Source organism: Talpa occidentalis, unplaced genomic scaffold (genome assembly GCF_014898055.3).
Source record: "Talpa occidentalis isolate TD23 unplaced genomic scaffold, MPIMG_talOcc4v2.1 talOcc4.8, whole genome shotgun sequence".
Taxonomy (NCBI): Eukaryota; Metazoa; Chordata; class Mammalia; order Eulipotyphla; family Talpidae; genus Talpa; species Talpa occidentalis.
In genome coordinates this window covers 31,469,373-31,485,087 of record NW_023605194.1, presented here as the reverse complement: position 1 = coordinate 31,485,087, position 15,715 = coordinate 31,469,373, and the positions used below count along the sequence as shown (strand labels likewise).

At 53.1% G+C, this 15,715-nt stretch overlaps 2 protein-coding genes across 2 annotated transcripts; both read right to left on the bottom strand.

Moving 5' to 3' along the window:
* Positions 1–439: 439 nt before the first annotated feature.
* On the bottom strand, positions 440–6,928 carry LOC119234371 (uncharacterized). The gene is made up of 7 exons (XM_037497268.2): positions 6,865–6,928; positions 6,251–6,341; positions 5,773–5,889; positions 4,924–5,067; positions 2,801–2,872; positions 1,435–1,526; positions 440–740 (listed from the first exon to the last, which is right to left on the bottom strand). The coding sequence occupies exons 1-7, from the start codon at positions 6,882–6,884 to the stop codon at positions 518–520; spliced, it is 759 nt and encodes a 252-aa protein (XP_037353165.1). The 5' UTR covers positions 6,885–6,928; the 3' UTR covers positions 440–517.
* A 1,592-nt stretch (positions 6,929–8,520) lies between these two features.
* Positions 8,521–15,311, bottom strand: LOC119233813 (anthrax toxin receptor-like). The gene is made up of 8 exons (XM_037496444.2): positions 15,178–15,311; positions 14,146–14,227; positions 14,024–14,057; positions 13,406–13,485; positions 13,262–13,330; positions 12,866–12,946; positions 12,715–12,775; positions 8,521–8,719 (listed from the first exon to the last, which is right to left on the bottom strand). Exons 1-8 carry the CDS (start codon positions 15,303–15,305, stop codon positions 8,592–8,594), a joined length of 663 nt encoding a protein of 220 aa, XP_037352341.2. The 5' UTR covers positions 15,306–15,311; the 3' UTR covers positions 8,521–8,591.
* Positions 15,312–15,715: the final 404 nt, after the last annotated feature.

Below are 15,715 nucleotides of genomic sequence, written 5' to 3'. Positions count from 1 at the left end.
CGCTGAACATTAGAAGTTCTTGTGTCTTTTTATGACATATCCAGCAAGAGGTCATCAAAAAATGAAAGAAAAAGGGAGTGAGGGAGGTGAGACAGTTAAGTACTTCTCTCCCCATAAAAATTGGGAAGGAGAAAGGATTGTATGTTTTTTCAAAGACAATCGGGAATTTTGCAAAGAGCAGAATTTAGCTAAAACCTGATGTGGCCCAGCCCTTGGTGGGTGATGAAGACCAGGCTGTGGGGAGGGGATCATCCATGTGCACAGCCAGAGGACACCGGGGTGCTCTGTCCAGGCAGGAGCAGTGTGGCCACATCCTGCACAGCGGAGCAGGGCTGGCCAGGGAACCACTTCTGCTGATGGACCACATCCAACTCCTTTGACTGTAAACCAAGACTCAACACACGTGTCCACTTAAGCACATAAAGAAGTTAATCTTGGATTTGCAGGATTTATTGACTGGTCTATGGGGGTAGGAGTGCCAAAGGGATTCCACCACGTCTTCCAACTGGGCCAGGGATCATTGGCAACATCCTGGAGGGCTGCCTGGAGCAGACCGATTGTGGGGGCCGGGAGCATATGGGTCGGGGAGGCTGGGAGCATATGAGTTGGGGAGGTTGGCACGGGGAATATGGGCAACACATCCAGCAGTTGTCGAGGGGACAGCACGCCAGGCTGGGTTGCAGGCAGCAGCGTGGGTACCTGCGCATCCTCCCACCTCTCGACCTGAGTAAGGGACATGGCTGTGGGAAGAGAAGAGAGAGGTCAGTGAGAAGCCCTGGAATTGGGAACAGAAACTTCTGGTTTCCTTGGCTTATGAGGGCTGGCCCTAAGGCAGGACCTCTGAGGATGCCCTTCCTCTCCCTGGGGACTCCTCCTTCCTGGGCTCCTATCTGAGACTCTGTTCAGGTATTGGGGTGTGCCCAGCATTCCCAGCCCCAGGGCTCGGACACTGAACTCCTTTTGCTCAGATGTTGACTGTCTCTGCATCCCCTGCCGGGCAGCCTGGGGACTGAGAACATGTTCTGACTAAATGAAGGCCCTAGTTCCCCAGATTTCCCAGAAGTGCTGAGGGGTGTGTCTCCATCCCAGCCAGGAGGGCCTCAGCATGGGAGGCAGCAGCTGACCCACAGCCCTGGTGCAGGGTGGGGATGGAGGCACCGAGCACTCCCCATCTGACTGTTCCTCCAGCCTTTTCATTTAAATTTGGAAGTGCTGGGTAATGTTCTAGGGTTGTCTCCTCTGCCATCCTTGAGATGAAAATCAAAGAAAACACTTGAGGTCCCTGTCTAGACTCAGCTGGGAGTTTTCTGAGCACCACGTCTCGTTCTTAGACATTTTCTTGACAGATGCCTGTACCCACACTCCCAGAGGGCCGCTGTCAGGAAATAAAGCAAAGGACTCTGGCCATAGGGAGCATCCCTGTACCCTGTTTACCTTGCGCCTGGGCTATGACATATCCCTGGGCTCCGATTGCGGTTTTGTAATATGTTGCACACGATCTGCATGTGCAGAGTGTCCAGTTTGTCCTGAAAACAGAAGAGCCTGTGAGGAAGCTCTGAGCTGGCTGCTGCCTCCAGCAGGACAGTGTCCCCTCCAGTTCCCAAAGGCACCTGAGCTCTGTCCCCACAAACTCCCAGGGGGAGGATAGTGGCCTTCCTTGTGACAATGGGCCTGCATTGTAGTTCAGTGTGTGAGTCACCAATTTTTAGGGATGTGCAAATTAGTATATTTGCAGAACAAGCCAGGAGCTACGAGCAGAGTTAAAGTACAAGGCTGGAGGTGATCTGCGGTGTCTCGGAGGGGAACATGAGGTGCCTGCAGGGTACCTGGGAAGGAGCTAGAAGGAAGGGAAGAGGAGACCTGCACTCATGAGGCCCACCAGGGAAGGCAGGGAAGGCTCCATGGCCTGAAAGTGTGCAGGGTCTGGCTGACAGAGGGTGGAGAGAAGAGGTGGCTCAGGACAGACCGAGAGTGACCTGGATCCCTGGCGGGGGATCCTAGGGGAGCTCTGGACCCTGCACTCCAGCTCTGCCCTGATGTTGTCAGCGGGGGAGCATGTCCTGGAACAGGAACGAGCCCTTGGTCAGGGCTTCCACCTCTCTGGAAGATGTGCTGGGCACCTCTGTATTGCACACTGAGAGGAAGGCATTGCTGGCTTTCCTGGTGCCATAGAAGCTCCTGGAGGAAGCCATGGCCCCCAAAAAGGACCGAGGCAGGACAAGGAGGACTGGAAATACCAGGCAGAAATTGTGGCCTGTTTCTTCCTCCACCCCAGCCATGTGGACTCTATTTTGTTCTGGGGCCCCAGTGTGGGATGTGTGTCAGCAGGGCGGGCCCAGCTCTTCCTGGGCAAGGACATTCCCTTCAGGCCCCTCCTCCATGTGACCCTTGTCACCCCTGCTGAGGGCAGGAGGACAAGGCAGCAGCTCCCTCCCTCCCTCTGCTGAGCTGGCTTCTGTGGGTGCCAGGTGCACCAGCATGTCCACCCAATGGGGGAACGATCTTGACTCAGATTTCCTGCTTTTATTTTCTGACCTTCATGAACCTTGTGATTTTGGTTTAACCCACTGCTACTCCCCAGGAGACCCAAGTCATTAATGGGGCTGATGAGAACCGCTGTGAAAGCAGTGATTCCATAAACTTGAGCCCCTTGAGGGGAGAGCCTGGTGTTGGAGCCAAGTGAGTAAAGCTCAGTGCCCTGAACACTCCTCTCCATCCAAGCCACACCTTCTGGGCCCAACCTGTTACTCTCCTTCGGAGCCCGACCTGCCCACAGCTCCCTCCTACTGGTCCATCTCACCTCTAGGTTTTTTAGGTTGTCATCTCCACCACAAGGGACCACCACCATGGGGCACGTTTGTAAACAAGGTTCCTATGAAGAGAAAGATTTTGTCTGTTAGTTCTGGGGTACAGAGACATGAATTGTTCCCCTGGCACCTGTCAACTTCTGGCCTCTCAGCTAAAGTTTGTTGGGAGGATTCAAGGACAACTGATTAGCACCACTCTGTGCTGCGGGGGAGGCCTTCCATGGGAAGCACAAGCAACCTCTACATTTTGCAAGGAAGATCCTTCCCCAAATGGACAGCAAATTTTCTCAGGCCACCTGGGTTTCTGAGCTGCCCTTTGGAGAGGCCTGGTCTTGGGGTTGTACAATTTAAAGGTGGACATTGGGGAGGAGCATCAGCAGAGGCTGATTGGCCTGGTACTGGCAGATGCAGCCTCCCTGACCACAGTGCAGCAGCACCAAAGGCAGCGTCTGAGTGGGGCCTGCTTCCTACCGCTCCCCGTTATATGTCACAGTGGCCCTGCTGTGCAAATTCTATGGGTCCATTTGGGCTTCCTTAACGGGAGAGCCACAGGCAGCTCAGCTGACCCTTGGTCCCAGGTGTACCTGGCCTGGGCCTCCCTCACAGTTCATGGGAGGACTGACTCCCTCCACCCTCCTCAGCTCTTAAGTGCCCAAAGGACAAACCCAGCCAAATCCCAGCCAGCCAGGAGACAGGCAGGAAAACCAAAGAAATGCAACCCAACAGGATGAGAGACTGCAGGGGGGTGACCAGTACTGGAACCCTGAGTTTCCCTTTCCAACTGCTCACTTAACCCAGGGAAGGACCAGCCAATGACCAATCGTTGGGAACTGACACACAAAACCAAAAGGAAAGCCCTGGTCATGTCACTGTGGATCATGGCACTTGCTGCAACAGCTACTGCAATTTATAGTGTGATGGAGGCTCTGGATCAGACCGTTGGGAGCATGGAGAGGGTGTCTCTGATGCCATTTTGTGAGTCCTAGGTCCTCCCACTTGTCCCTCCCTGCCCCTCTGTCACCCTGCTTTCTGCCAGCTCTCTCTGTCCAGGTAGGTGGAGATGGTGGGGTGGGAAATAGAGATATCCTACAGCTCAGGAGGCTTCCTTGTGCAGGTCTGTGTGGGCATCAGAAACAAAACAAAACTCACCACCATCTTGTTCTAGAATGTGAAAAGAGAAACAAGGAGGAAAGGTTTTTGCAGGCCTCTGGGTGATTACACAGGCAGGAGGGACTCTGCTCAGCGGGAGTGAGTGAGAACGTGGCTTTGGGTGTCAATGTGGATGCCCACCGCAGGGGTTAGTGGCCAGCAGGCTGCATGTCCCTGAGCACCTGACTCCTCAGTTGTCTGAGGGACTCTGTACCTTCTAGGTCCTGCTAGGTCCTGGCTGCTGCTGTGCCTTCCCCTATGCTCCTCCTTCTCTCTCCATCCGGCAGTGACCTTGCCACTGCCACCGTGCCCTGCTGTCCCTCTCTTCTCAGTCAGGGTGTCCTCTGCTATTGCTCTGCTTTATCAGGGCACGTGGTCTCCATAAGGTGTCATTGCGTGGTCCACCTCATGGCCGCCCAGGTACCAATGCCAGCCCAGACCCCAGACTGAAGCTGCTGTGGACAGGCTGGCAACTGCTTCCTTTCTGTCCCTGTGTGCCCAGTATAGGCAGCATCCCCTGGCACTCAAGAAGAAGATGAGGGAGGTGGTAGCCGCACAGGGAATGTGCAGACACCGTGTTGGTTTCTAAAGCTCAGCTGCCCAGTGCTTGGGAGTCCTGTTCTTTCTGTGCCCCTACAGGGCCCCTGCTTCTTCCCTCAACAGCACAGTCCTCCTCCCGGCCTCCTGTCCACCTGAGCGCTCAGAACCCGGGGCCATGAGGCAACGTGCTAGAGATTGCGGGCCCTTATCCCTATGGACCAGGCCGCCCATGGCCACAGGCTGTGCTAGCACGAGGCAGGAGGCCCTGCCAGGTTGTCTCTCTGCCTGGGACTGGAGGGCAGAGTCTGTGTCTGCCTTTGCTCCTTGAAGACTGCGCTGAGGTTGCAGCAGAGACCCAGGAGTGCCTGTGTCAGGTCCCTAGGAGAGTTGTCTGGGCTCAGGGAGGTGTGCAGCTTTTGGCACTCACCTTTCTGCAGTGGAGTAGCCACAAGCACCCTATCATCAGTATTAGTACCAGCATGCACGCATCCAAGTGGTAAGGGTTGATGTTGGGGAACTGTGAGCCTTGATTTCCGGGACCCGCCACTGCCGCATTGGAAAGGTCAGGTGGCTGCACATTGCAGAGAGAAAACACCAGGAGTGTGGGCCTGGGGCCTCTCGACGCCCACTGCTGAGCACACATTCTAGACTCCCGTCAGCCCACTCCCATTCTCTGCAGGTTGCCACCTGGGCGGAACACAGTACTAGAGCCAACTATGCTCAGCGCCCACCATGGAGGTGGGACACACCCGCCCCACTGGCCGTGCTCAGAGGCTAAGCCAGAGCCCAGTCAAGGAAACCAGAATCCTTGAGGAGTGACCACCCAGCCCCAACCCCAAGCCCTGGCTGACAGTGCAGGGACACACAATTGTACACATACACAGATGGGTTTCTGGGGGAGTGTGGGGCCCCCTGAGATTTGGGGGTTCAAGGGCAGAGCAGGAGACCCAGGATCATTGCACATGAGGGCCCCCCTGTCTTATAGATTCTGAGCTGTGGGCTGACAGCCTCAATCTCTCTGCACCTCCGTGTCCACATGTGAGCAGGAGGTGAGAGAATCGTGAGGTGTGGAGGGTCATCAGAGTCCTGGCACAGGCCAGGTCCATGTGGGGCTGAGAGAAGGGGCTGCCTCTGGCTGTTGTTCTGAATTTGGGGTGAGTGGGACTCAGGTGGGACCCCACGCAGTCTCTGCTCAGAGCAGCTGGCGAGGGTGCGGGAGAGAGGTGTGGTGCCAGGGCAGGATGGCAGATAGAAAGGCAAGGTCAGAACTGCTCACCTGCTGTACTTGGGCCAGCCCTGTGTTTCTCCTGAGGACTTTCCTCATGGGCCTGATGACAGACGAGCTGTGCGTAGGCGGAAACCCTGAGGGGCTGATGCGCATCGTCTGGCCAGTCTGAGCGGATGTGCAGACACAATGCAGACAACACAGAGATGTCAGCTGGTGGGGACCCTCACAAGCAGGTACAAGACACCGGGCTCTGGCATCGGGGCACCAAAGCCCTTGCTCCCAGCACACTCGTCTCCAGCCTATTGCTTGCCACTGCCATGCCTCACCGCCCTGGGCTACGGTGCCCGGGTGATGGGGGACATGGAAAGTGCTTGTCACTTTCCTTCCCCGTTGTCCCTTGCTGAGATGACTCCTGATCCCTCCAGGGCTGATAGCCTGTCCTGAGACTCATCCTCTGTCTTGCCTCCCAAAATGACGCCTTCCCCGGGCAGCTTCTGGGTAGCCCAGAGGGAGACCATGTACTTACCCTGTGACCTCCACAGTCCTTGCTGCTGATCTTGAGCCCGTTGCTGATGAAGCTGGCACCGTTGTTCAGGCTCACTTCAACAGAGATCTCGCTAAACACAGAAAGGACAGATGGGGACCACAGGTGCAGGTCGGCACAGCTCTTGGTTTCTGCTCAAACCAAGGCACAGCTCTCCCTACTGTGATGGCTTGAACATCAGGCATTCAGGGCTACTGGAGGCGGACGGCCTGGGAGGAGACCCCACCCAAGTCCCATGAGGTCCACCTCTGTGATGAGACCATGGTGAGGGACTCTGCATGGGGTCAGATGCTTTGTGGTCACGAGCTCAGTGTAACCAGGGAGGCTGTGTGTGGTGTCACCATCCTGTTGTGCTGGCTCCACTCTGAAGGCTGCTGGGAACATGGAGCCCACCTTGGTCCCTCATCTTCCAAGTCTGTCCTCAGCATGGGCTGCAGCACAGCAGATCCCTGAGCTCATCGGGGGATCACCAAGATGGGTTGGTCAGGATGATTGCCCTGAAGCCTCCCAGAGCACGTCACATGCTGCCCAGCAGAGGTGCCCCACATTCTGCATCTCTTGGGGTCAAAATGCCTGCCTGTCCCTGTGGCACTTACTTGGCTGGTACCTCTATCATCACTCCCGGACACTTTATGCTGGTGTCTTCCACCTGGGTGGCTTTTTATCTAAAGCAAATGAGACAGGAAGAAAGCCAGTGGATGTGCCCATCCACCCCTGCTCCCGTCTGCCTGTCCTTGGCTGGTGCAGCTCTGCGGGCAGATGCAGCGTCTCCTCTCTGCCCTCTCAGCAGCTGCCCGCACCAGCAAGGGCAATGACCGGCATTCAGTGGGATCCGGCTCTCCAGGGCTTATGTTTGTGGGGCTGGCGGGAAAGCAGGCAATAAAAAAACACAAACAAATTAAATAAATTGCCTAGAATTGAAATGTGACATAAATGTACAAGGTTGGGACACGGAATGGAGGGATCAGGCAGGTGCTAGGAACAAGGTGATCTGTGCAGTCTCGATGAAAATTGAAATATTTATGCATTCAATGAATTCATGCTGGTATTTGCTTCAAAAAATTGATTATCCTATTTTGGTAATTACTGATATGAAGAGATGCTGTTTCAAGTTCTTTTTTCAATAATTCTATTTTTTTTACATTTTTTGAACATTTACATTAAAATAAGTTATTGTGAGGATGCTATTCTGGAGCTGAGTGTCATGAGTGAAAACCAAGGTAAGGTCCCAGGGCAGAGAGGTTTGCCCTGTGGGAACAGCAAGTGTCAAGCCCCTGAGGTTGTCCTACCTGACCTTGTTGCATACGTAAGATTGAACGTGGAACAGAACTCTTGGTCCTAGAAGAGTTTGGGTTTTAATCTAACGACAATGAGTCTGTTGAGGGGTGAGCCATCTCAGCACAGGCTTTAGACCTCAAAAAATAAGACCTACCCTGGACCGCATATGGGTATAAAAGCAAAGAGAGTTCAAGGATGACATGCAGGTTTTGACCAGATTGACTGGGTGATGGTGATACTATTTACGACATAGGGAATTTCTGAGGATGGCTAGTGATTTTCCTCCTTTGCATTTGTTTACTGTTATTTTATTTGAGCATGGCAGTCACAAGACTCAAAAGAGCACCCTGAGTTGTGGATCCTGCTTACCTGAGTTCCAATTCTTTCCACCCCTGAACTGTGCGGAAGTGGTGAAGGCCCAGCTGCCATTGCAGTCTGACTTACCCCTCCACACACCCTGGTCAGCTCCACAGGGAGCCACTCCTCCATCATGGAGGAACACCCGATGTGCGAGTGTCGCCAGATAACAGGCTTCCATATGTCGCAGAGCTTACTTAGCGCAGCTGTTACATTGCTCCCGCTTCACAGTAGAGAAAATAGAGCAAGAAGGGAACTTTCACATGGTCAAGGGCACACAGGAATGTGTGCCTGTGCCACATCTCAGGACCTGGATCTGGTGCTTGGCCGCCTCTCTCAATCGAAGGTGAATATACCCTCCTGGGAAAGCTACCAGTGCACCTGGCATGTACTCAGAGCCCAGGACTGCTATAAGTTCTACCTGGCCGACTCATGAGATTGGGGTCCTTGTCTCTCAGGGAAAGTGAGAGATGAGGAAACCGCAGGGGACGCAACTCTCAGGGAAGACCCTCCTCACAGGGAGCAGCCCTGAACCCAGACCCTTCGTGGCTCTGGGGATGGATGGATCCCACTCACGTCCCTCCTTCCACTCTCGGTGCTGCCTCTATCCTCCCAGCACCCATAGGGAATGGGCATCAAGTGTTTGGAGGCATGGTGCCTGAGGGAGACAGCGTCTGTGGGAAATCTGTTACTTGTACAAATCAGAGAGGTACTTACCGAAAAATACGGTGTCACTTATTTGAATTCTGCAAAGAACTTCTTTTTTGTTGTTGGTGTTATGAAAACCTCTTCCAAAGACGCCTACATCATAGTTTTCTGCAAGGGCAACATCCAAAGATGTGTGTAAGGAGGGACTGAGTTCTGTTGTCTGCTGATCTCATCACTATGGCAGTCTACCCCCAAATGGAGCCCCCAAGGGACTCCTGCAGGAGACAGCTGTTCTGAACCAACATCTGGGTGTCTCCTGAGGCTCACCTGGTGTTTCTGAGGGGCCACTGTGAGGAGGCTGGTGGAGCTCTCGGGCACTGTCCCCACAGCTGCTACCAGCACAGCCCATTCAAGGCTCCACCTGGTCCCAACCATGAACCAACCCATCGTGGCTTTCCAATCTCTAAGTCCTGAGGCTCCCTAAGGGGTGCAGGCAGTGCTTTCCAGCCTCTACCAGACTGCCACCATAAAGGAGAGTGGAGCAAGACAGTGCAGGCTGCACCACTCTGCCTCTTGCCTGAAGTGAGCAGACTGGTCTGGCTGCTTGTGAAATGATTTTACGTTTGGGGGTGCTGTTTCTCTTCCCTATCTTTTTGTGTGCCTATGGCAGACTGAGGAGCTGAGGAATAAGGTGGGACCCCGGGGAGACAAGCAGGAGCAGCTGATCCTGTACCAAAGAATACCCCTTCCCTTAGCTGTGAGGGAACAGGATTGTTGAACGTGATTGTTCTTCCACTTATTGATCCTCTGGGGCCTCCTCACTTCCCTGCCCAGGGATTCATGGAAAGCTCTTCCTTCTGCTGTGTGGGGAGTGACTTGCTAAGGGACATCTGTCCTAACCCTTGATTGGACACTGGGGATCCCCTCCCCTGGAACAAATACCAGGGGACACAGTGACGGCAGCTGTGGGTTTGGCTGCAGGGATTTACACAAGATGGGGAAGGCCTTCTTGCTGTATGTCAAGGTCATTATTCTCCACTGGTGCCTCAGTCTCATGTCTAGCTGATTCCAGTGCCCTGAGCTTGATTTGCCCAGTTGATACAGTCAATTAATGGAGGAACCAGTCCTAGAATTGCCAGCACCACCGTGAACTTGGCAGTTTGGATTTCTCTTGGATCAAGCCCTCCTCCAGCCATCATCAGTGTGATGGTTGTAAATTCTATGCTTTGAAGAAAGTAGACTCTAGGGCTGTGGGCAAAAGTGTGCCTGCTGATTAGTTTTGTAGGCCTTCAAGTGTCTTCAAAAACAATGGGATTCCATGTTTGACTATCAGTACATTTCCCCTGAAATTTCAGATACAATTCTTTTCTGGAAAATAGAACACCTGTCATTGTTGCGTTTGTGGTTTTGCATGTCAGTACGGCTGGGATGGAGTGACTGCCTTCAGAGGCAGACTCTCTCAGGGCCCATGCCCTGCCTGCCCTCACACCACAAGCCAGTCATCCTTGGACTGACATGGCTCACTCGTCTTGCTGATGTCCCTGTGTGGACCCTGAGCATACCTGCTGGCAGTGTCCCTGTCCTAACAAGGGCCTGAACCACAGGAGCAGGGGAGTGCAGAGTCTTTGAAACAGAGAGAGCAGGAACGTCAGCTGAGTGTCCTGTGCTAAGAAATCAAGCATGTGGTACACTCAGGTGGGCTGATGTCCCGACGCCTCAGGCCCTTTCCCACACAGAGTGGCTCAGTGCAGCTTCTCTACCCACTTCTGCCAGGCTGCACCCTCACGGCTCACTCTTCAGCAGGGCCTGCCCACCATGACAAGGCTGCATAGTGAGCCTGGAAAGAGCAGTTGGGGTATCTCTGCCCGCATCCTCATCCCCACATGCAGTTTGGCACAGCCTCTTTGGGAGAAAATCCACCTCTTGGCCCCCTTTGAATCTGTTCTCTCCTATTGTGGCTATTCTATTCTGCTTCACCCCAGGGAAGTTCTCAAATGCCCACAAAGAGGTCCTAACCAGGATGTGCCTGGGGCAGGGACTGTGTCCCAACTTATCAGGAAGTATCTGAATATCAATCAAGGACACCAAGGAAAGAGGTTTGGCTTTGCATACTTTGAAAGGGTGGACAATCTAATGTTCCATGTGCCCTCGTTTATTAAAAATGCCCTTTGGAAGTGTATGTAGATGGGAGGTAAACATATAGGATCACCTATTCATGGTCGTTATATTTGGTAGAGCTCCAATGGGAGAGAGTGGAGAGCAGCTGCCGCCAGGATGCAGGGGACTGAGGGGCAGCTGTGATGGTGTGTGTCTTCACAGGGGCTGTGTTATGCAGTTGTGTGTGTGCATCTGTGAGACTCACACATAATATACCTGCGATGCGAAGATGCGTGCATTTCAAAAAGACAACTCGGGAAAATTGGTCCCTTGTTTATCATAATCAAAATGACAAAGTTGGGGGTAGAAGAGCTGATGACTCTAATTTACTTTGGAAACCTTCAAAAATAAGACGGACTGTTGGGAGTCAGAGAGAGAGGGAGCTAGATAGATAAGTGATAATCTGATAGCTGTTAATGGAGAAATCCAGTTAGAGGATCTCCTGTAGAATTGCTTCCATTTGCTGTAGGTTTGAAAAATGTGCCGACTAAAAGATTCAAAGACAATTAGTTTAAATGAGAAAAGCAAGCCTTACAGTTAAGCAGTAGTCATGGTATTACTACTTGACAGTGAAGAATGAGAGGCATCTGGGCAGAGCAGGTGGCGGCAGTTGACTAGAGGACAGTTTACAAGGACAGAGCAGGGATTGCTGGGCCAGGCTGGCAGGGGGTGTGGGAGGGCTCCTGTCACCTTGGCTGGGTACGATTGGTCTCCGCACCTGTCTGTGTTCACATGCTGCTCAGACACTCCTGCCTGGGTGTCTCCCTGGACATGCCCAGAGAAACCAGGCTGCCAGTTGCCTGCACGGGTGGGGACTTAAAACAAGGAAAGACCCATGTGTGCTGTGGGTGGTGGGGCAAGTGTGTTTCTAACCCAGCCCACTTGAGGCACTGCAGGTTACAGGTTCAGAGAAGTCAGGATGAGTCCAGAGACTCTTCCATCCTGGAAGCTCTGTAGCCACGCCCTCCCCGCCTGGGCAAGCATGGGCAGCGGAGCCATGGTCAGTCATGGGAATATGAGCACCACGACTCTTCCTTAAGTCTGCCTGCTTCTATTCTGAGCTGGTCCCTGCACAGTCCACTGGCCTCCCTCTCTCACGGAGCAGAGAGTGGGTTACTGATCTCTCTGCCTCTTGGAGACAGCTGAGGAGCTGGCAGATCTGGGTCCCTGCTTCCTGTGCTGGCCACGGGCAGCAGAGCTCAGCTGGAGCAGCCTTCTGTCTGTCCCAGGTGAGGGTGCTCCAGCCACCCGCAAGGACACAGAGGCAGAGCCAGCTGTCTGGGTCAGGATGTGGTGGGTCAGGCTGTGTGCTGTTCCCGGAAGGGCGTGCTTACCCGTGGGGCTCAGCTGTGTACTCCAGGGCTGCGGCAGTACAACCTGCACTCAAAACCCTTACAGAGAGAGGCCTTGTCGCCTCAGGCGGTACCTGGACGTCCTCACTCTAGTGCTGTGGGACCCTCTGGGGAGCAGGCACCCTTGTCTTGGTCAATTCTCAGGAGAGGCCTTCCTATTAAGCCTGAAGCTCATGTAGCTGGGAGTGATTGCGTGGAGGGACATTGCCCTCATTAGGACACTGGACATTGAATTTTTCTTCATACACTGATGTTTCAACTCTATATCAGCCCTGTGCTTCTGGGGTGATCCCAAACTGGCTCTGAAATATTTTACTTGTCAGATGTTCTTCGGTTTCATTGCTACTGTATTATTTTTTCCTCATTTTTAAATTAAACTTTTGATTTTGTGATTAAAAAAAGAATTATACAATCTTATTGTGCTAATCACTTCAAGTTTTATATGTCAAACCATTATGTGATATACCTTCACCTTACATAGAACTGTATGTCAACTCTAGCTCATGATACTGGGAATAAGAGCATTTACACGTGTGTATTTATATCACACATTTAAACTGCACAGTACACTACATCCATCACACACATCCAAGCACAATGTACAACACACACAAGCACACATGCCTCTGTTTAGAATAGAGACTCAGCTCTTACCTCCCACACAGTAATCTGTCGGTCCCACACTTGTCAGCTCAATGCAGGACTTAGCTGCGAGCTGAAACAGAGAGTTGTTCGGGTCAGGTAAGGTGAAGAGTGGGCATGGTAAGAGCCTCCTCATCCCACCCCCAAACCACCCCTCTCTCACTGAGTCAACGATGTTCCTGAGATCATAGAATCCACTGTCCACACCAACCACGTGCTCCTCGCTGTCTGCAATTGCCAGGAGCTACAAGGAGAGAGGAAAACTTGGACCCACAGCAGGGGTGAGGACCAGCAGGACACCATCCCAGTGTTTGGGTTCAGGCTTCATGCTATGTGAGACACAGTGCCCACCCTGACCTCGCCAGCAGCCCAACTTTCTGGAATGGAAAGTTCTACCACCTGTTCCCCAGGTGGGCTCATACAACACAGTTACTCCTTTCTGCAGTGGTCACATGTTGTCCAGATATTTGGGGTGAGTGGGTTAGAGAACCATCCTCTGGGGGGCCCTGCCAAAGCTTTCCACAATGAGACTTCTCAGTTGGCTTCTGTTCTGAATTACCTGATTTTTCAAGTAGTTGTTGACACCCACAACGTAAACAGTCCCTCCCAGTTGTCGAGTCCTCTGAGCCTAAGACAAAGACCGTGTTAAGTGCAAATCACTAAACATGTGGAGCAAAGGCTGGTCAAGGTGGGCTGGACTCACTTCATTCTTGGTAGCCTGAAAGGACTCTGGCCAAAGTGCTCCATCAATTAGGGAGACAACCATGGAGTGCACTTTCTTTTCTGTGGGAGAAGCAGGAGGTCCTGGTCAGTAAAGGCGCCCAGAGTGACCTGCCACAGGTGTGAAGGCCGTGCACTGCCCCCGCTTTCTCTCCGGGGAGAAGTTGACACAGCTTCTAGCCCTGGGGACACACAGGCCAGCAGGAGCATCAGCAGAGGGAAGACGATGAAGGGGAAGGAGGCAGCTCCAGCCATGGGAACACGGCAGAGTGTGGTCAGCAAGGGGAAAATCAAGCTCTTTTCTTCCATAAGCAGAGTCTTGTCTGCCCAAGGTGCCCCCTGGCCTTTCTCCCTTTTCCACAAGCTCAATGTAGGTCAGGTGCCTCATACTTAATAAAAACACCAGGAATGTACACCCAGGAGCCCACAAGTCTCAGAATCATCCGGGAAGCTCAGTTTCCCCTCGTGCATGGATGAGGACTCTGGAGTACATATTGTCAGGAAACTTGCACAAGAGTCAGCTCCAAGTGGGGGCCACCAGACTGCTGTGCTTCGCGCTGACTGTCCAGGATCCCACAGTCTCGAAGTCAGCAGAACTTACCTCCAGAGTTTGCTGTGGAGATCTGCTCATTGACCTGCAAAAACAGGAAGGCATGTTGAGAGGACTCAATGATATTCTGAGCACTTGCTAAAGCAGGAATATTCTTAGAGCTCTGGCTGTACCGCTTTAAATCCTTCCTGCATGTTTGTGGCTCCGGTAGGCACTGTGTTGCGTAGTTTGTTGAGACCATCTTCGATTTCTTTTCTAAAAACAATAAAATGGAGTATTGAGGTAGGAAGAAGGGTGGAGTGTTCTCAAACAGCCCATCTGTGCTGGCACATTCTGCACTGGGCAGACCGACCTGGACGAGGGAGGCGACTGTCAAGAAACCGAGTCATGGGCCTTGGCCCAGGGTCTTTGGAATTGATTTGTCTGTACTCATCGTATATCAGGTTCATTGACCAACAGGCTTCAGGAAGGGCCTGTCTGACCAACAACAGGCAAAGTGGGGAGCAGTTGTGACTGCGCTAGTGTAACCCCGGAACTCACTAGCACTGCCAGGACTGCCAGCACCCCAGGGGTCCCCTGTGGGACTCATCACCCTCTACCAGGCAAGGCTGAGTTTGGTAAGGGTCCCTCTGGCAATACCCGTGCCCTCTCCCTTCCTCCCTGCCCTGGACCACTGAGTATGCCTTGGAACCCACAGCCTCCCTCCCTTCAGGATTGGATCTGAAGGAAGCAGCAAAGCTGCTTTGAGTGCTGACTCCCTACTTCAGAGCTCCTGACAGGGAAGACCTAAGGCCAGGGAAGGGGCCATAAGTGCCGCCATGCAGGGGGAGCAGGGAGCTGCAGATGGCCACACTTTTGTCCTTTACTAGCTCTGCTAAGGTAGAGCAGGTGGGAGTGGGACACAGGTGGTGGGGGAGCTGGATCAGGCTGAGCCAAGTGAAGATCTGAGCCGGCACAGCAAACCTGGAGTGGCAGAGATTGTCTAGAAACACAGGGGGCTGCCAGTTTCAGTGCCGTGTTATCAGAGGGGCTGGAAGTAGATGCGGGGGTGCAGGGTGGTCTCTGAGCAGAAGCCAGCCCCGCCAGGCAGCATGCCTGTGGGCTCCTGACTGAAACTCAGGACACCTCTGCAGAGTTTACCCTTGGCCTCCGTCTCCCCCCTCCACCACCAGTAGGTCTGCCTTGAGGAGAGAAGCTGAACTTACTTGTCCGAGGTGAGCTTTAGGACGGTGTGGCCCCTTGTGGAGAAGGTGACGATCGAGACCCGCATGTTCGGGCTGGGGAGGAAGCACGTGTACGTGAGAGTCATAAACAGAGGTTCAAATGACCCCATGAGCAGCCAGGGAGTGGACACCTGCCTGTCTTCATTTCCCTCTAGCCTGTGACCCCTTCCTGAGTTCCAGAAGTTACCATAAATTTAGTAAAGGATTCTGAGGCCAGCAAATGTGTGGCGCTCCAGGGAGACTGTCAGTGGTGGTGTCCTGCTCTATCCCTAGATCCCATCCTCTAACTTCTCTCTCTCTCTCTCTCACACCACACACACAGGACAACAACACACACTCACACACAGACACATAAGTGCATGATTCATGCCACACACACACTGGGTGAAGGTCCTATGCTTGCCCATGAGTAGCCTCCTTCTACTGAAACTTTTTTTGGAACCTCATGGCCCTTCCCTCCTGGTCTATGTTTCCTTCCTCCCCCATCTAAGAGACATTATTGTTCCTTCTGCCACTCATT

Coding starts and splice junctions, on each gene's coding strand:
- LOC119234371 (XM_037497268.2), bottom strand. CDS start 6,884: ATGATAGAGGTACCAGCCAA. Junction 6,342..6,864: donor ATGATAGAGGTACCAGCCAA/GTAAGTGCCACA, acceptor TTCTGTGTTTAG/CGAGATCTCTGTTGAAGTGA. Junction 741..1,434: donor TGTCATAGCCCAGGCGCAAG/GTAAACAGGGTA, acceptor CTCTTCCCACAG/CCATGTCCCTTACTCAGGTC.
- LOC119233813 (XM_037496444.2), bottom strand. CDS start 15,305: ATGGGGTCATTTGAACCTCTGTTTATGACTCTCACGTACACGTGCTTC. Junction 14,228..15,177: donor CTAAAGCTCACCTCGGACAA/GTAAGTTCAGCT, acceptor TATTGTTTTTAG/AAAAGAAATCGAAGATGGTC. Junction 12,776..12,865: donor TCAGGAACATCGTTGACTCA/GTGAGAGAGGGG, acceptor TCTCTGTTTCAG/CTCGCAGCTAAGTCCTGCAT.